Here is a 21,505-nt window from a genome sequence, read left to right as displayed (position 1 = left end):
AACGTTTTCCATGGATAAGTCTTGTGGTCTTTATACGCAGTACCAAGTATAAGTAATGCTGCTAAACAAGGCAGCTGCCAGTCACTATAAAGAGTCAGTATTTCTGCTCATTGCTCACTTGAGATCTAAAGTGATTGATCCTTCTCCGCATATGTACTGTGTTTATTTTCTTATTTTGCTGCCAGTGGGTGTCAGTAAAGATATTTCACAGTATAGATTTAACTGTATCACCACATCTGCATTACCTTTTTATTTAGCAGAAAAAAATACATATTCAAAATTTTAAAACATTGTCTTTTAAATTAAACTAGTGCATCCGTTGCATTATTATCATCATCATTATTGCAATTGCTCATTTCTCCTGATGTGTTTAAAGGGATAGGAAAGTCTAATGTCCCTTTAATGGGTTCCCAATGATTTCTTTAGTGGCTTTAGTGTATTAAATTATGGGAATGCTGTTCCTTTTAGGTTATTTATTTTTTAATATATATGATATAGCTGTTTTTGCTGATTGAAGCCTCATTTTACTGTTCTCAAGAACATGCATGGGCTGAGCATGCAGAAATATCAGACCTCTTAATCTTATTTATGTCTGGAACAAGCTCCTACTGAGCATGTGCAGAAGCTCACGGGTTATACATATACTAGTCTGTGATTGGCTGATGTCTTTCACATGATACAGGGGGTTGAAAATGGGAGAAAACATAAATTATTCAGAATAGGTGTTATTGCATTGTCTTTCTATTATGTGCTTGTTAAAGGGACAGTCTTCACCAGAATTTTTATTGTTTCAAAAGATAGATAATCCCTTTATTACCCATTCCCCAGTTTTGCATAACCAACACAGTTATATTTATATACTTTTTACCTCTATGATTATCTTGTTTCTAAGCCTCTTCAAACTGCCCCTTTATTTCAGTTATTTTGACAGACACACAGGCCCCTATTTATGAAAGTCTGGCGGACCTGATCCGACAGTGCGGATCAGGTCCGCCAGACCTCGCTGAATACGGCGAGCAATACGCTCGCTGTATTCAGCATTGCACCAGCAGCTCACAAGAGCTGCTGGTGCAACGCCACCCCCTGCAGACTCGCGGCCAATGGGCCTCCAGCAGGGGGGTGTCAATCAACCCGATCGTACTCGATCGGGTTGATTTCCGGCGATGTCTGTCCGCCTGCTTAGAGCAGGCGGACAGGTTATGGAGCAGCGGTCTTTATCACCGCTGCTTCATAACTGCTGTTTCTGGCGAGCCTGCAGGCTCGCCAGAAACACGGGGCATCAAGCTCCATACGGCGCTTGATAAATATGCCCCACAGTGTTATCTATATGAAACACATGAACTAACACCCTCTAGTGGTGAAAAACTGTTAAAATGCATTCTGAAAAGAGGTGGCCTTCAAGGTATAAGAAATTAGCATATGAACCTCCTAGGTTAAGCTTTCAACTAAGAATACCAAGAGAACAAAGCAAAATTGGTGATAATGACATGCCCTATCTGAATCATGAAAGTTTATTTTGGACTAGACTGTCCCTTTAATTATGCAATTCTACTGCACTGAGTGGCCCATTAAGGCATCCTTATCTTAACTCTCCATTTATATACAATAGCCAATACTTAGAGAAAGCACTTAAAAAGAGAAAAAAGTCATTACCTATCTTTTTCATCCCCCAATGGGAACTTGTTTACTGCTTCTTGTGTATATACCCTTTCTATAGAGAATAATAAAGTATTCATATTCAGTATAGGTTGTGGTTTTAACAAGCAAAAACAACTATTTTAAATGACAAAATAAAGGTGAAAGAGTTAGTCACACACCAGCTATATTACTATGCTATTCCGAGCAGAATATATCAGCATATGTAAGTATGCTAATACTGGTTCATCCACCAGCCATATCCTGTTTGGTAGAACAACCTTGCAGAGGTTAAAGACTTAGGGCCCAATTATATAAAGTTCTCCTCTCTGGCAGGATTAGCAAAGAAGTTTATTTAGCACAATGAAGTCAAATTATTTTTTTGAAAGGCAAATTTTAGCTTGAGAACTGTTTTTATAGGATAGTGGATGTGGGTGTGCGATACCTACATTGCTATATGATATTCAGAAAATCCCCAAAAGTTTTGCATTTCTCTCCATGTTAGCAAGTTTATGATCATCTGGCCCATAGTGAGAAAGGAACGTTTATCTAAATATTAAATACTCCAGCAAACTAAAACATTTTCTTTCTTTTTTTTGTACATCTGAATATCTCTTTAAAGGGACAGTATACACTCATTTTCATATTACTGCATGTAATAGACACTACTATAAAGAATAAGATGCACGGATACTGATATAAAAATCCAGTATAAAACTGTTTAAAAACTTACTTATAAGCTCCAAGTTTAGCTCTGTTGAAAAGGTAGCTGGAAAGCCCACTGCAAATGGGAAATAAGACAGTCCCCACCTCCCCCTTCTTTTTCATATGAAAAGACCCTTTACACAAACAGAAACAAGCTGGAGAAGGTATCTGACGGTATTCTCCTAAAACTTTGGGGCTTGGTTAGGAGTCTGAAAATCAGAGCAATGTTATTTAAAAATAAGCAAAACTATACTTTCTTCTGTTAAGTGTGATCAGTCCACGGGTCATCATTACTTCTGGGATATTACTCCTCCCCAACAGGAAGTGCAAGAGGATTCACCCAGCAGAGCTGCATATAGCTCCTCCCCTCTACGTCACTCCCAGTCATTCTCTTGCACCCAACGACTAGATAGGATGTGTGAGAGGACTATGGTGATTATACTTAGTTTTATATCTTCAATCAAGAGTTTGTTATTTTAAAATAGCACCGGAGTGTGTTATTACCTCTCTGGCAGAGTTTGAAGAAGAATCTACCAGAGTTTTTGTTATGATTTTAGCCGGAGTAGTTAAGATCATATTGCTGTTTCTCGGCCATCTGAGGAGAGGTAAACTTCAGATCAGGGGACAGCGGGCAGATGAATCTGCATAGAGGTATGTAGCAGTTTTTATTTTCTGACAATGGAATTGATGAGAAAATCCTGCCATACCGATATAATGTCATGTATGTATACTTTACACTTCAGTATTCTGGGGGGGAATGGTACTTCACTAGAATTACACTGTAAGAAATACATAAAGCTGTTTAATAACTAGAGATTATGTTTAACGTTTTTGCTGGACATGTAAAATCGTTTCATTTACTGAGGTACTGAGTGAATAATGTTTGGGCACTATTTTTTCCACTTGGCAGTTGCTTAATCTGTTTTCTGACCGTTTCTGTTCTCCCTCACTGCTGTGTGGTGAGGGGGAGGGCCGTTTTTGGCGCTTTTGTCTACGACATCAAATATTTCAGTCAGCAACTCATTGTATTCCCTGCATGATCCCGGTTCATCTCTACAGAGCTCAGGGGTCTTCGAAAACTTATTTTGAGGGAGGTATATTTTCTCTCAGCAGAGCTGTGAGAAGTTATAGGTTGGACTGAGGATAAAAAAACGTTTGATTCTTAAATTTTGTTTCCTGCTTTCAGAATTTGTTATCTTTGCAAATGGGATAAAACCTTGCTAAGTTGTGTTATTTACAAGGATTGAGGGCTATAACTGTTTCAATTTATTAATTTTCAACTGTCATAGATCTTCTGTGCTTCTAAAGGCACAGTACGTTTAATATTATTCTAATTGAATTGTATTTCCAAGTTGACAAGTTTATTTGCTAGTGTGTTAAACATGTCTGAATCAGAGGATGATACCTGTGTCATTTGTTGCACATGCCAAAGTGGAGCCCAATAGAAATTTATGTACTAACTGTATTGATCTACTTTAAATAAAAGGTCAATCTGTACAAATTTTACAAATTTCACCAACAACGAGGGGAGAGTTATCCGACTAACTCGCCTCACGTGTCAGTACCTACATCACCCGCTCAGGAGGGAGGTGCGTGATATTGTAGCGCCGAGTACATCTGGGGCGGGCCATTACAAATTCACATTACAGGATATGGCTACTGTTATGACTGAGGTTTTGGCTAAATTACCAGAGCTAAGAGGTAAGCGTGATCACTCTGGGGGTGAGAACAGAGGTGCGCTGATAATATTAGGGCATGTCAGACACTGCGTCACAGGTGGCAGAACATGAGGACGGGAGAGCTTCATTCTGTGGGTGACGGTTCTGATCCAAACAGACTGGATTCAATATTTCAAATTTTAAATTTAAACTGGAAAACCTCCGTGTATTACTAGGGGAGGTGTTAGCGGCTCTGAATGATTGGGTAACTACAGTTGCAATACCAGAGAAGAATGTGTAGGTTGGATAAATATTTTGCGGTACCGACGAGTACTGAGGTTTTTCCTATACCTAGAGAGGACTTACTGAAATTGTTACTAAGGAGTGGGATAGACCCGGTGTGCCGTTCTACCCCCTCCGATATTAGAGAAAATGTTTCCAATAGACGCCACCACAAGGGGACTTATGGCAATACGGGTCCTAAGGTGGAGGGAGCAGTTTCTACCTTAGCTAAGCGTACCACTATCCTGGTGGAGGATAGCTGTGCTTTTTCAGATCCAATGGATAAAAATTAGAGGGTTACCTTAAGAAAATGTTTGTTCAACAAGGTTTTATATTGCAACCCCTTGCATGCATTGCGCCGATCACCGGCTGCAGCGGCATTCTGGATTGAGTCTCTGGAAGAGAACATTGGGTTCAGCTACTCTGGGACGACATTACGGACAGGCTTAGAGTCCTTAAACTAGCTTCATTCATTTCGGAGGCCGTAGTACATCTTACTAAACTTACGGCCAAAGAATTCAGGATTCGCCATTCAGGCACGCAGGGCGCTGTGGCTTAAATCCTGGTCAGCTGATGTTACTTCTAAGTCTAAATTGCTTAATAGTACCTTTCAAAGGGCAGACCTTAGTTCGGGCCCGGGTTGAAAGAGATTATCGCTGGACATTACAGGAGGTAAAGGCCATGCCCTGCCTCAGGACAAAGCCAAAGCCAAGACTAGACAGTCCTAATTTTCGTTCCTTTCGTAATTTCAAAGCAGGAGGCAGCATCAACTTCCTCTGCACCAAAACAGGAAGGAGCTGTTGCTCGCTACAGGACAAGGCTGGAAACCCTAACCAGTCCTGGAACCAGGTGCAAGCAGACTAGGAAACCTGCTGTCTGGGGGGGCCCCTAAAACAGCATGGAATTGAGGGCCCCCGATCCGGGATCGATCTAGTGGGGGGCAGACTTTCTCCTCTTCGCCCAGGGCTTGGGCAAGAGATGTTCAGGATCCCTGGGCGCTAGAGATAATATCTCAGGGATACCTTCTGGGACTTCAAATACTCTCCTCCAAGAGAGAGAGTTTTCATCTGTCAAGATTGTCAACAATCCAGACAAAGAAAGAGGGCGTTTCTACGCTGCGTACAAGAGCTCCTTGTTAATGGGAGTAATCCATCCAGTTTTCCACATCGGAACAGGGACAGGGGTTTTACTCAAAATCTGTTTGTGGTTCCCAAAAAAAGAGGGAACTTTCAGACCAATCCTGGACTTAAAGATCCTAAACAAATTCCTAAGAGTTCCATCGTTCAAGATGGTGACTAATCGGACAATTTTACCTATGATCCAAGAGGGTCAGTACATGACCACTGTAGATTTAGAAAGATGCTTACCTTCACATACCGATTCACAAAGATCATTATCGGTACCTAAGGTTTGCCTTCCTAGACAGGCATTACCAGTTTGTGGCTCTTCCATTCGGATTGGCTACAGCTCCAAGAATCTTCACAAAGGTTCTGGTGCTCTTCTGGGCGGTACTAAGACCGCGGGAATCTCGGTAGCTCCATACCTAGACGACATTCTGATACAGAGCTTCAAGCTTTCAAACTGCCAAGTCTCATACAGAGTTAGTGCTGGCATTTCTAAGGTCACATGGATGGAAGGTGAACGAAAAGGTAAAAGTTCACTCGTTCCACTCACAAGAGTTCCCTTCCTGGGGACTCTTATAGATTCTGTAGAAATGAAGATTACCTGACAGAGGACAGGCTAACAAGACTTCAAAGTGCTTGCCGCACCCTTCATTCCATTCAACACCCTCAGTGGCTCAATGCATGGAGGTGAATCGGCTTAATGTAGCGGCAATGGACATAGTACCCTTTGCACGCATTACACCTCAGACCACTGCAACTGTGCATGCTAAGTCAGTGGGAATGGGGATTAACTCAGACTTATCCCTTCTCTGATCTGGATCAAGAGACCAGAAATTCTCTTCTATGGTGCTTTTCTCGGCACATCTGTCCAGGGGGGATGCCATTCAGCAGACCAGACTGGACAATTGTAACAACAGACGCCAGCCTTCTAGGTTGGGGGTGCCGTCTGGAATTCTCTGAAGGCTCAGGGACAATGGGAGTCAGGAGGAGAGTCTCCTGGCCAATAAACATTCTGGAATTGAGAGCAGTTCTCAATGCCCTCCTGGCTTGGCCCCAGTTTGACAACTCGGGGGGTTCATCAGGTTTCAGTCAGACAACATCACGACTGTAGCTTACATCAACCATCAGGTGAGGGGACAAGAAGCTCCCTAGCTATGATGGAAGTATCAAAGATAATTCGCTGGGCAGAGTCTCACTCTTGCCACCTGTCAGGCAATCCACATCCCGGGAGTGGAGAACTGGGAGGCGGATTTCTTAAGGTCGTCAGACTTTTCATCCGGGGGAGTGGGAACTTCATCCGGAGGTCTTTGCCCAAATACTTCGACGTTGGGGCAAACCAGAGATAGATCTCATGGCGTCTCGACAGAACGCCAAGCTTCCTCGTTACTGGGTCCAGATCCAGGGATCCAGGAGCATTCCTGATAGATGCTCTGACAGCACCTTGGGTCTTCAGGATGGCTTACGTGTTTTCCACCCTTCCGTTACTTCCTCGATTGATTGCCAGAATCAAACAAGAGAGAGCATCAGTGATTCTAATAGCACCTGCGTGGCCACGCAGGACTTGGTATGCAGACCTGGTGGACTTGTCATCCTGTCCACCTTGGTCTCTACCTCTGAAACAGGACCTTCTGATACAGGGTCCCTTCAACATCAAAATCCTAACTTCTCTGAAGCTGACTGCTTGGAAATTGAACGCTTGAATTTTATCAAGACGTGGGTTTTCTGAGTCAGTTATTGATACCTTAATACAGGCTAAGGGAAACCTGTTTACCAGAAAGATTTACCATAAGATATGGCGTAAATACCTATATTGGTGTGAATCCAAAGGTTACTCTTGGAGTAAGGTTAGGATTCCTAGGATATTGTCTTTCCTACAAGAAGGTTAGAAAAGGGTTTATCTTGCTAGTTCATTAAAGGAGGACAGGATCTCAGCTCTGTCCATTCTGTTACACCAACTCTGTAAGAAGTTCCTGACGGCCAGGCTTTTTGTCAGGCTTTGGCCAGGTTTAAGCCTGTGTTTAAAACTGTTGCTCCAGCCATGGAGTTTAAACCTTTGTTTCTTAATGTTTTTACAGGGCGTTCCGTTTGAACCCCTTCATTCCATTGATATAGAAGTTGTTATCTTGGAAAGTTCTATTTTTAATGGCTATTTCCTCGGCTCGAAGAGTCTCTGAATTATCAGCCTTACATTGTGATTCTCCTTATTTGATTTTTCATTCGGATAAGGTAGTCCTGCGTACTAAACCTGGGTTCTTACCTAAGGTAGTTACTAACAGGAATATCAATCAAGAGATTGTTGTTCCTTCTTTATGCCCAAATCCTTCTTCAAAGAAGGAACGTCTACTGCACAACCTGAATGTAGTCCGTGCTCTAAAATTTTACTTACAGGCAACTAAGGAATTTCGACAAACGTCTTCTCTGTTTGTCATTTACTCTGGGCAGAGGAGAGGTCAAAAAGCTTCCGCTACCTCTCTTTCTTTTTGGCTTCGTAGCATAATTCGTTTAGCTTATGAGACTGCTGGACAGCAGCCTCCTGAAAGAATTACAGCTCATTCTACTAGAGCTGTGGCTTCCACTTGGGCCTTCAAGAATGAGGCCTCTGTTGAACAGATTTGCAAGGCTGCAACTTGGTCTTCGCTTCATACTTTTTCCAAATTTTACAAATTTGACACTTTTGCTTCATCGGAGGCTATTTTTGGGAGAAAGGTTCTTCAGGCAGTGGTTCCTTCTGTATAAAGAGCCTGCCTATCCCTCCCGTCATCCGTGTACTTTTGCTTTGGTATTGGTATCCCAGAAGTAATGATGACCCGTGGACTGATCACACTTAACAGAAGAAAACATAATTTATGCTTACCTGATAAATTCCTTTCTTCTGTAGTGTGATCAGTCCACGGCCCGCCCTGTTTTTAAGGCAGGTAAATATTTTTTAATTTATACTCCAGTCACCACTTCACCCTTGGCTTTTCCTTTCTCGTTGGTCCTTGGTCGAATGACTGGGAGTGACGTAGAGGGGAGGAGCTATATGCAGCTCTGCTGGGTGAATCCTCTTGCACTTCCTGTTGGGGAGGAGTAATATCCCAGAAGTAATGATGACCCGTGGACTGATCACACTACAGAAGAAAGGAATTTATCAGGTAAGCATAAATTATGTTTTTTAAAAAAAACAAAAAACCTTTATGGGCTATATAAATAGATCATCTACAAAACGTTTATGCAAAGAAAAAATGAGTATATAATGTCCCTTTAAGATAGAGAACATTTGATTTCTGGTTACTATGCATACATATGGTTTTATACAGGGGTCGACAAAACTGTTTAAAATGTACGAGCCAGTAAGAATATTTAGGAGCCAGGCACATTTTTAGGAGCCAGAAAGGGGTATTTGTATATAGCAGTGTTGGCGAACCATGGCACTCCAGATGTTTCAGAACTACATTTACCAGGATGCTCGACTGGACTGCAGAGTGCATAAGCACCATGGGAAATGTAGTTCTTAAACATCTGGGAGTGCCATCACGGGTATATAGATATATGGAGAATAACCAAAAAAGTTAGGAGCCAGGGGTAAAATTCTAGGAGCTAGTTGCTCCCAGGCTTCTGGGTTTGTCGAGCCCTGCTTTTATATATAATTGTAATAAAGTCCATAGTATAGGCTTTATCAGTTTACAAATAGAAGGAAAGCAAAATAATTGTGCACTTCAGAACACACAAATATTATCTGCAAGATCAAAACATCTAACTGCTTCTAATAAAGTTCTAAACATTCAACCGTTTCACAGGTTTTAAATAACCACACCTATTATGCTTTTTACTCTAGCAATACCCTAATATCTGCCCTCATTCAGATGCTATAATAGGTGGGCTAACACATTTGCTTGGCATTTTTCAGAAAACTTCTAACCTAAATTGACTGTGCACTCCTACACACAGGCATGAATCTGTAATTGTTAGCTAAGTCAGAGATTCATTTTGTTCATTTAATACCGTTGCTAGGTTTCAACTTTTTGTAGCTTGAACGGCAGAGCTCGCACAGACGGCTAGACCGATGCTGGGACGTTGTCAGCCACTCAGAATTCTTTTACAATAATGGGCTGCCATACCCTTGTTATTCATGCTGTTAAAAGTAAAAATATCAGCAAGCATCAACAACAGCATTACCGCTCACAATATATGTACTTATATTACTAATAAGAATATTTCTGCTATATCCTACTACAGAAATCACAACAGAGGCCTACATTAATGAGAGGGGCTGTGCATTAGGCTAAAGTGCAAGCTACTGTACAATAAATATATATATTTTTATATGCATAATACAAATCAACAATGAAACACTGCTTTGCAAAAGATATCCTCATAAAAGATAGCACACTTTAAAAGCATTAAACATTATATTTTTTTTAGCAAATATTCCATTGGTTTGCAGTATAAGGACATACCACTTGAAAAGGCTCATGAGCCTATAGGGATGTACCCATTGTAAAAGTCTCATGATTAGGAAATTTGGAGTTAAAGGGACAGTCAATACTTATGGTAACATTATGCGATATTGAAAAAATAAAAAACGAAGATCCGCCTGCACTATACCCCTTCTGCCTTGGGCCTACTTGCTTCTTGTACTAGATCACCGTCAATTACTTCTCTAATACCAGGTAAATATGGCAGCCGAGCTCCGCCCCACCGTTACGTAGCTACCTTCTTCTTCAAATGATCAGCAAATCAGAATCCAATCCTCGGTCAGAAAGTGCATGCGCGTGCACTTTCTGACCGAGGATTGGATTCTGATTTGCTGATCATTTTAAGAAGAATTTAGCTACGTAACGGTGGGGGGAGTTTGGCTGCCATATTTACCTGGTATTAGAGAAGTAATCGACGGTGATTAGTACAAGAAGCAAGTAGGCAAGGCAGAAGGGGTATAGTGCAGGCGGATCTTCGTTTTTTATTTTTCAATATCGCATAATGTTACCGCAAGTGTTGACTGTCCCTTTAAAGGGACATTAAACACTTTGAGGTTGTATTACCAAATAGCTAATTATGTGTAGTAAAACAGCTTTGCAATGTACTTTCATTAAGTGTTTTGTCCTATCTTCCTGTAATTTAACTCTAAAAACTGTGAGCTAAAAAATCCTGTTAGAGGTGGAAATGCAGACTCCAGACTTAAAGGACCAGTAAATACTGTAGATATGGCAGGGAGTGATAATGCAATAGCTCCGAGCTGTACTTCAAATGAGTATAGTAGATTGTTTTAAACCATTTTCAAAGTTATGTTTTATTTCCACTCCACTTGTATCATGTGACAACAGCCATCAGCCAATCACAGATGTATATACTATATTCTGTGAATTCTTGCACATGCTCAGTAGGAGCTGGTGACTCAAAAAGTGTAATTATAAAGAGAACCCACTGCTTACAGACACTAAGAGCCAGGTACTAAAAGGCGAGTGGGACAAGCTTCTCAACTCGAGAAGTTGTCCGCTCTCTTTCGCTACATAGTGGGCAAGCAAATGAACAGGATCCGCTGCCCCTATGTGTTATTACACACTCAAGTGACCGGTGTAAACCTGTCCCTTCTCTCTTGCGACCAATCGCGTGAGAGAAGCTAGCGCTCTGTGTTTTCTCCTCGCAAAGGGCTCTGGAGGCAGCTTACACGGCTTAGTACATGGAGCCCTAAAACCTTAAATTCTTTTCAAATTTATATATTTATATTTATATTATTCTCAGGCGAATCTTTGCACGGAATACATTTTTCTATTTATCTTTTTTTTATAGTGGTTTACCATCCCTTTTAAGGCTTCCCAGTATCATCTTGATGCAAATAAAAAAAAAAAAAAGTGTTAAGCAAGAGTACTTCGGTAACATCCTTAAGGCCTTAAAAACTGTTCATGTGTCGCTTTCCTTCTGGGTGGTTCCTGCTCACTGCTTCTTGATCAGTAACAAAAATCTTCATAACAGAACAATGATGTCTGTTCAGTATTTGTAACAAAGGACGCCAGTCCCTAACTAGCATTTAGCGCTCAGAAGGTGGTCCACATCGTAACAGCTTTAAGATGAAACCCTTTTATTATTCAATATCGGCCAAATAATGACATCAGTAACTGAAAAGTCGACAGATTGACTTGTGCAGTTAAACAATTGTATGGCATTGTGCACATAATGTTATGTAATAATTAGAAATAGATGAATGCATTGCAAGGTGCAAATATACCATCCAGCGATATAAAGTAGAATGGCTAGGCGCACACCTGCTTATGGGAAACATTGCTTATCGGTTTTAATGAAGTGTACTAACTGAATTGCACAGGAGAATTCCTCCAGCCCTGTTTATGGCGTACACTTGAGTACATTTACTGTTTGTCAGAAGTGCAAACTAGTGAACATATGAGGCTCTAAGACACACCATCTGTTAGTCTTAGGCGCTTGGATGATGGTCAAACTATACTAAAAATAAGCACATCCAACAGCAAGGCCTGCATACACCATTTTCATTCACCCGCTGGAAAGAATAAAGACATAAATATATCCAGTTTTCATTTTTTCTCCCCCAAAATGACTTTATTTTTTTATATTTTTTTTTTACACTGTGCCAGTGTACGGTGTATATAAGCTTTAGGAAACTTGAGGTCAAAAGGGTTAAATAGATGTAAAACACTTTGAAATTGTAATATAAAATGATTAACTGTTCTTACTTTAACCCCCCCACACACACACACACATACACACACACACACACACATACACACACACCATATACACACATACACACACACACACATACACACACACACACACACACATACACACACAAATATACACACATACACACACATATACACACACACACACACACAACTTTTTGAAGTATACTTATTTGATTTGCCAGCTTTGTTTTGTATTTTAAAGCTGAACTTCAGTTTGGCAAGTAGTTGTGGGAATAAGGCCGTTGAAAAGCAAGCACAGCAAACTAGGTGTTTATTTAGAGGGACAAAAATCAAGCATGGCTGGTATGTTAATGTTTTGCAAAACAACAGAAATGTATTGTAATTACTAGGCAAGTTATGGCCCTTTTAAGCATTGTTGTTTGACATCAGTTACAATATTCTATTGGGTGTGCTTACCATAGTCTGGGAATTTTTATATAGATATACTACTGGTCTTTAGAGTTAGCTTCTTGTGCTATTAATAAATCACCTATTGTACTTTCTAATTATTGTTCAAGAGCACTGCAAATGATTTATTGAGGCAAATGCAGTATGTGTACGTTGGTAGTGCAATATATGGTTAGTGAATACACGTATATTGTGTCTATAAAACATATTTTCATGTTTTGTGTGTCAAGACCCTGGTGATCTCTAAATAATATAAATGAATTCCGCGCTTGTTAAGTTAGTGGCGCCTTCCCTCTGTATTGTTCTGGAGAGGCGAGTTCCCATTGAGAGCTTCATTATCAGATTTAGAATCACATGCTATTTCTTTATTGACCTGCCTGTTGCAATCAATGCAGCAGCCACACAGACTTGAAATCCTGTTCACTGACTGTAGACACTACATCCCCCCATTCAGTGCTGATTGTGCATTATCTTTTAAATGACACTCACTAAATGTGTATGGATTTGTCTGCTATGAATCGTCTTAGCTTCAAGTGAAAGATAATCTTCTTTAAAAATAAATAAATAAAAATGTGGGTTGTTATTTAACCCGTTGACTTTCAGAGGGAGTTAAACTCCATTTCAGTTGTGGCTGGTAGCTAAAGGGTTAATGCACTACCTAAAATAGCAGCCAATGGGATGAAAGCAAGGCTCTTGTTTTCAATCCGCCATGTTATTTCACAGGTTATATAAAGATGTTTAAAAGAATTGTAAAGCGTGTGGCTCGTGAAGCATATATTTTTGTTATATAAAAGGGAGGAAACTATTGTAATATACTGGGTTACAGCCTAGTTAATGACATTTGCAAAACAAACCATTAAGATGTCTTATGGCCCTGGAGGTCAGCTGTAGTTTGCCTTAAAAATGTATTATTAAAAAAAAATGACATAGATTGAAAATCGAGTACTCCTTTAAACAAAAATTAAATTGACTGTAATTGAAAAAGAAGAGCTCTGGCTTTATATATTTATTGTAAAAAAAAAAAGTGCCCGTACAGTGCTTGATATTCTGCTCAGTAGCTTCAAGAAAAGCAAATGGACAAAATTATTTACAGTGCTTGATATATTGTGCAGCCTCCTCTTGTGAATACTCGAGTATCTGCATGGCCATCACAAATATTACCTTATTACCTGTTATTAGATGGCAGAGGTGGTGGTACTCAAAAAACGCCCTGTGTGTGTTGTGTGATATTATATATATATATATATATATATATATAATGTGTGTATATATGTATATATATATATATATATATATATATATATATATATGTGTGTATATATAATATATATATATATATATAATGTATGTGTATGTATATATATAATGTGTGTGTAATGTGTTGTGCGTATATATATTTGAATAGCACCCTAGCAGTTGATGAGAGATGGGGAGAGTGCCATCTGCAGTGGGACACTTAGTTTATATATTGAGACCAAATTAAATCAATGACCTTAAAAGGACATTTAACCCCTTAAGGACCAGGCATCTTAGACTAAAACTTCCCTATCAAAACTATATTATTTTTTTTCGTAGACAACCCAATGTGTTGATCTAGGCCCATTGTGGTATATTTTATACCACCATTTTACCGCCAAATGCGATCAAATAAAAGAAATGTTAACTTTTTCACAAACTTTAGGTTTCTCACAGAAGTGATTTACAAACAGTGCAATCATGGCACAAATGGTGTTGTAAAAGCTTCTCTGGAATCCCCTTTGTTCAGAAATAGCAGACATATTTGGCTTTGCCATTGCTTTTTGGTAATTAGAAAGCCGCTAACTGCAGCTTTGCACCACACTTGTATTATTCCCGGCAGTGAAGGTGTTAATTAGATAGCTTGTAAGGTTAATTTTAGCTTTAGTGTAGAGATTACCCTCCCACTTGACACTTCCCACCCCCTGATCCCTACCTCTCAAACAGCTTTCTCCCCTCCCCCACTTGTCACCCCTATCTTAAGTACTGGCAGACAGTCTGCCAGTATGTAGTTTTAGACCTTTTTTTTATTATTATTATTTTCTTCAGTGTAGGATAACCCCCTTTACCGTCCCACCTCCCTGATCCCTGCCAAAAACTCTGTAACCCTCCCCCTCTAACTGATTTCCACCATCTTAGGTACTGGCAGTACCCAGTTGTCTATAGTTTTTATTTTCTATTTAGTAATAAAAACCCCCACTTTTTTTCTGTAGTGTAGCTGCCACCAAACTCATTTACACCCCCCCCCCCCGATTGTTTTCCTACCCACTAATACCCCCCTCCATGCCTCTCTCTGCATTAATAATTTGCTGTAGTGTAGCGGTCCCACCCGTTCCCGCCCCCCTCCAGCGATGTGCCGCCCACCCACCTACCTCATAACCCTCCCACACCACCAACGATCGGCACCACCGCCACCCGATGCAGAGAGGACACAGAGTGTCCCACTCTGCAATTCTATTTCTGCACTGCCCCACTCGTAGGGGCATGCAGAAATAGCGCACTCTTGCTAGTGTTAGCGAGATTGTAGCAAAGGCAGGCCCAGGACAGCAGCGTTGTACAGGGTACAATGCTGGTCATTAAGGGGTTAAAAACAACGCCTTGCTTTTTTTTTTTTTTTTAATGCTCCTTAGAGAGGCCAAAAAGCTTATCTTGTAACAAAGGTTTTCAAAATGCTGCACATCAAATAGCTGGTTTATGTCATTTGCTGCATGCTGAGAACCAAGGTTATAGAAGTTTGAGTCGTATTGTCTCTAGGGAGCATGGCACAAGCACACTTTTTTACACAAAAACAAGAGATGTTTAATGCTCCTTTAAACATGATTAATTGTGATAACCTTGCATTTTATTAGGAGTAAAATAATAAACTGCCTCTTATTTTCCAGGTATTCAGTACTTCATTGGAGCATTTTGTGTACAGTTTTTGTTTTACTGAAACTTCTGTTATGGAAGAACTTTTCCTTGTTGTGTTTGCCCCCTGGTGGTTGGTTAGGAGGAATGCAGGAATCAGATTGCTTAAATGGGGTCAGTGCTCCCCATGAGATCAGGCCTCTGAATGGAAGGTTCATTAGTTAACTATTTCCTCAAGACAATTGTCATTAAGGAGATGTCATTACAGTGATGGAGTGTCATTTATCAGCTTCTGTTTTGTTCTAAAGCATAGTATTATGCACATTTAAAAGGCAAGCATGGGATATTAATAATAACACTTATGTATGTTCTATAAACACAATTTAACAGTAACTTATAAAGGTTCTTGAAAGTAGTAAAGGGATTTTGTAATATTCTAACATAACCAGCTGTTACATACCACCCAATCAAATGCAACCACCTCTCTGTTCTAAGTTCCCAAGTGTTAAAGTTTGCTATATAGGACCATGGAATATTTGGGTAGCAACTGACTTCTAAACAAGCATTACAAAAACGTATGGTATTATTGTAATGTGTGATATCTTAACCATTGCTAGAGATTTACAGAGACACATGTCTGTACTGATATTGGTGCATAGTAGTTACATTAAAGGGACATGAAACACACATTTTTCTTTCTTTCATGATTTAGAAAGAGCATACAATTTGAAAAAAATCAATTTTACTTCTATTATCTAATTTGCTTAATTCTCTTAGTATAATTTGTTGAAAAGCATATCTATATAGGCTCAGTAGCTGCTGATTGGTGGCTGCACATAGGTGCTTTGTGTGATTGGCTCACCCATGTGCATTGCTATTTCTTCAACAAAGAATATCTAACAAATGAAGAATTAAATAAAAGAAGTCAATTGTAATGTTGTTTAAAATTGTATTCTCTATCTGAATCATGAAAGAACATTTTTGGGTTTCATGTCCCTTTAAACTTCCATCCAGAATGGAACTAGGTTAAACAAAAATAATACACTTTTAGTTCTTATGAAATATATTGCTCTACTGGCCACTGCATGATATTCAAACATTCCCAGGTAATTCTAACATTTCTGATGTGCTCTCTCTAATAGTATAACTGTGTGCATAGAGGTGACTTTTTGGATAGGATAACCTGCTACAACCCATACAGACATCCTTCTTCTATCAGGATGGAGAAGGTTTAATAGTAAACAGTTCATTGACAGGAGGTTGCCCATAAGTGTGCAAAATGGTTATCCTATTCAAATGAAATAGACATAGAAATACTTAATGTTGGAATAGATGGGTAAATTGAAAGGGGAGGGCTTAAATATATACTGAACCTACAATGGGGAAAATACAGTTTGCTTCCTGCTCTCTGCAGGAAGCAGAATTTCCACAGCCTTCAAATTAATGTGCATGTGACCAGCTGTGTTTAGGTTCCACAGGAATTCATAGTCACTAATTTGCATATCAGTCCTTCCAAGTTAAAGGGACATAATACTTATATGCTAAATCACTTGAAAGTGATGCAGCATAACTGTAAAAAGCTGACAGGAAAATAGCACCTGAACATCTCTATGTAAAAAAGGAAGATATTTTCCTCACAATTTCCTCAGCTCACCAGAGTAAGTGTTCTGTAAAGGTATCTTTCAGTTACTACCTAAAAAAGGAAGAAATTAACTGCAGCCAATCAGCATAAGCAGTGCTGAGGTCATGAACTTTTTTACTGTGATCTTATGAGATTTCATAGTAACCTTCCTTAAACTAAATAGGGAAATAACACAAGTGTGCATAAGGCACGCTCCCTTGCAGGTCCCGGGACAGGCATGATTTGCTGCTTAAAGTCCTTTACTTAGGATATTTTGAGGTAAAATATCTTCCTTTTCTACATAGAGATGTTTAGGTGATATTTTCTAGTACGCTTTTTACAGCTATGCTGCATCACTTTAAAGTGTTTCAACATTTGGGTATCATGTATCTTTAACTGTTTTTTTATGGGATAAATAACCTTATAAATATTTTACATTTGACCCCTTTACTACCAGTGCAATGTGTTTCAGGCATCCAAGGAGTTAATATCAAAAAGGGAAAATGCACGGACTTACTATACCAAACGATGCTAAACTGTAGGTAAATGTTTAAAGAATCATAGCAATTTTCTGCCGTCCGCATGCTTCTAATAGTGTTTAGAGAATCCCCTTCGTAATAGAGTTTCATACATCCCAATATTAAATTTCTGTCTTCCAGACTTGAAATAAAATGTTCATTTTTTTCTATACAGAAATGATTTATTTTCCTGTTTATTTTGTACAACACAGGTCACACAAGGTTATACCTGGGTTTAGGCCCCCTCTAGCAAAGCATTTCCTTAGTTAATTATGTCTGCAGTTCAAATAGTATTGCAGTGCCACCCTTTGCCTGCCATGCATTGTAGACACCTCTGGCATTGACAAGCCAGCCCTAGCTATAACATGTGTTGCTGTGGAGCGGTTTGGAATTCAGCTGGAGCAGCTCAGGCATTTTCTAGGGTCGTAAACACACGTCTCTGCCAATTTCTTTTCACTTGGCAAAGGAACTCTTGTCTCCAGTTGTTGTAGAGAACAAAGGATACAATATGGCAAATGGCCTGAAGGTGATAAGAGACCTTTCTTTATCATTACTTTCAGAATACTAAAAAAAAATCAAATGTAACAAAAAAATTAAAAATCCCAAAGGGACGATTTTTTTCTCTCTTTTTTTCCAGTTGAGTGGTTTAAAATACTGGTGGCAATACAGAAAGGGAGAGAAAAAAAACAGATTCTGTGTTAATGTCAGCATCTATACAAAGAAATCTGAGTCATATTGGCAGCTATTACATATAAGTCTCTTTGCTTTTTCCTGTATTTTTTTTAATAAATGAGAGGCTTTTATGTGGAGTTCTTCATAAATGGTACTGAGTAGGAGGGTATGGGCATGGTTTCTTTCATTGCGCCCCTCATGTATTTCTCCTTTCTTGATCTTTTTCAGAACCACACGTTGAGCCAGCACGCGCAGTGAGCCTATGTCACGACAGGACTTCTCTCTGCAGAAGACTTGACGGAGACACAGTGGGGAGGACCATTTGAACATTACATCCAATCAAAGTGTCATTTGCAACCCAGATGTAAAACTCTAATGATTCGGCCATGAGGCGCTGCTATTATAAGCAGCTGGAAATGAATATTAATGGAAGAGATTAAAAGTATTCCATGCACAGTATTTTTATTGTCCTGCTTCTTACTAGAGTACTAGGGATTCTGCTTCTGACTCAATTTATAGCGTTAGAATAATCAGTTCCAATCTTGTTGTCTTTTGTTGCTTCCTGTATTATATTGATAGTTCGCTGGGAATTTTTTTTTTTTAAACAGCATTTAATTGCTATTTTTTAGTTCTGTGTTTCTGTGATGTGATGGTTTGGCAGCTGTCTATTACTTTTTTGTTTTAATTATTCTATATATATATTTTTTTTTATTATTAATATTATTTTAATACTCAAAACTCATGCTTTTGCTGGGGTTTGTCAGTTCCCAAAGGACAGTCTAATGACTATAAACTGATAAAAAAAATGGCCTGCTTTATGAACGTGACTTTTATCTGAATTGGAATTCAATAAAGGGAAAGCATAAAATATGTGCCCTAAGTGCGCTGGGCATGTTGACGCTCAGTCAGCTGATGGTTACCTAATACGTACACTGCGCTGCCAAGTAAAACACTTGGGCTGAAGAGTTCTTTACTCAATATGTTGCAATCATTTTAAGCACTAAAGTACTGGAAGTCATGTTATCACTTTAGGAAGGAGATAAGAAAAAATAAATATTTCTATTGCAATTATTATTATTATTATTTTATTTTTTTGCGACACAGTATTCTGTCTACATCTATATTTGAATGGCAGTTGGCCTACTATTTAAGCAGCTTAAAATTGTACATAAATCTTATCAAAGAAAAAAAAAAAAACTTGTAAGCCAGAGTGTACTCTCTTCAATAACTGTCAGAGAAAAAAGGGACATTTAGTAGTTCCTTGCCACCTCTCTTTCTATTTCTGGGCTGTTTGCCAAACTGCTAAAACTAAACATTGTTACAGGATAATGGGGAAACTGGAAGACACAGCTGAACCACTAAGACTAAGGCTGCAAGCACATTTAGAGATTGTTTCTTGACCCATTTGACAGAAACACGTTTGCTATATTTGGTGGATATCCTATTCAGGCCTGGAAAATGTGCTTACCTACGTTGTATATCACAATGGTTTGTCCCTAATCTAGGTTTTTAAAGTGTTCTGGAGCCTGGCTTTCTGGTGAATACAGCTAAGGAATCTCTGTTATTTAGACACTATTGTAAAGTATAAAAAGATGACTCATGCATGTGTATTTTTCCTCTCGCACATGTTTAATGTGTTTAAGAAACGAGCACTTGTACACAGATGTTTTTTTTTCTTCAGATCTCTTAATACAATGTACAATGATGCGCTATGGAAAAAAAAAAAGACTTGAAAAAGAGAAAATGTGTACTTTAAATGTATACATACCATGCTCTATATGCTATACTACATACAATAAAATAAATAAATAAAAACAAGCTTAAAGCTTGGTATCTGAAAATGGCACACAGGTAATGTGTATTGTATATTTTACGTTTGTTAAATGTTACTTTTAATTCTCATTGTGTTTGACGGCGAAATATGTTGTTTGCTGTAAAAAACTGTTTATCATAAGAAATAAAAAAAAAAATCTTTTTCTATGAAACCAAATTGCAGTCTTATTCAATATTGAACTAACTAAACTCTTATGTCTAATTATTATTATTATCAGGTTGAGATGAAAGGAAACCGATATTTAAAACAGATCTTTAAAGGGACATTAGTCTTTTTTTATGTACTAATAGTATATACAGCTATATCTTCAATTAAAGGGACATTATAGTGCAAACATTAATGCTCTAATTTGTTATATCATGTAATTTTAGCACTAGCAACCCGGCCACTGCTGATTGGCTTACCGGCTGTATCCACTTGGGACTGGCAATGCTCTGTGGCTCCAAAGTGATACTTTAACTATGTGTTTGACCCCGTTTACCTGGTTCAACACAAATTATTGCAGGGTCACTAGTGCTAACATGCTTAAATGAAATAGAGCATGTAGAGAGCAATGTGTAGCATGTAGCCAGGGCAGAATATTGGAGCAAACCCAGCCTCTCTTGTGAGTGCAACAATGACAATTTTCTTCTTAATGGCAAAGAGTCCACAGCTGCATTCATTACTTGTGGGAAATAAGAACCTGGCCACTAGGAGGAGGCAAAGACACACCAGCCAAAGCCTCAAATACTCCTCCCACTTCTCCTATCCCCCATTCATTCTTTGCCTTTCGTCCCAGGAGATTGGCAGAGAGGTGTCAGAAGTTTTATTTTTTAAAGAAAGTACTTTTATTAATTTTTACATAAAGTGTGTCTCTCATGGAGGGTAGTACTCTTCGCAATGGGACAGGAGTTTTAAGTAGTCCTGTTAGTCTCTCAATGAGGGCCTGGACGAATGTTAGAGTCCGGAGATGCAGTGGGAGTTCTCTCTGCGACACCATCCTGACTCGTATTAACAGCTCCTCTAGCACTTGGCGTTGCCGATCCCTCGCTTCGCTACCTGCTGTCTTCTCTCAAGTCCATGACGAAGGCGACGCTACTATCCATCACACTTGAAGGGTCGTGTTCCTATTCCACGGCGTAGATTCCGGTAAGATCGTTTCATTTTATCAATATGAATGTTATGTTGTTATGTGACAGGTAGGTATGGGTCTCAGTGAGACTCTTCTGTACGGATCTGGAATCATGGATAAAATCCTTCCTTAGGCGGGATTTGTGTACATTATTCTTTATGTGATCTCCCTGCTTTGTGTAGTGGTATTGGCTCTAGGGCTGAGACAGGAGAATTGCTTGAAGGATTTAGTGGGGCCTAGTTACCTCATTTTTTTTATATAGTCCTATTTTCTTTTTGGTTTTAACCATGGAGGATTCTGAAGCTGAGACTGTCGTTTCTGATTCCGATTCTTCCTCTTGTGAGGAAGGTGCTTCGGCCCCACTGACGCAAGTTTAT

The 21,505-nt window shown here is 39.2% G+C and overlaps 1 protein-coding gene across 2 annotated transcripts in view; it reads left to right on the top strand.

Moving 5' to 3' along the window:
* ZNF423 (zinc finger protein 423) overlaps positions 1-20,173 on the top strand; it is a 465,949-nt gene extending 445,776 nt beyond the window's left edge. For both annotated transcript variants that reach the window (XM_053699543.1, XM_053699542.1), the window contains exon 8: positions 18,412-20,173. In XM_053699543.1, coding sequence (XP_053555518.1) covers positions 18,412-18,441 — 30 coding nt within the window. In that variant the 3' untranslated portion in view covers positions 18,442-20,173. The remainder of the gene's footprint in view (positions 1-18,411) is intronic.
* Positions 20,174-21,505: the final 1,332 nt, after the last annotated feature.

The sequence above is a fragment of the Bombina bombina genome, chromosome 1 (assembly GCF_027579735.1).
Source record: "Bombina bombina isolate aBomBom1 chromosome 1, aBomBom1.pri, whole genome shotgun sequence".
Lineage (NCBI taxonomy): Eukaryota > Metazoa > Chordata > Amphibia > Anura > Bombinatoridae > Bombina > Bombina bombina.
Note: the sequence above shows the minus strand (reverse complement) of the source record. Positions and strands in the feature narration are given on the sequence as shown.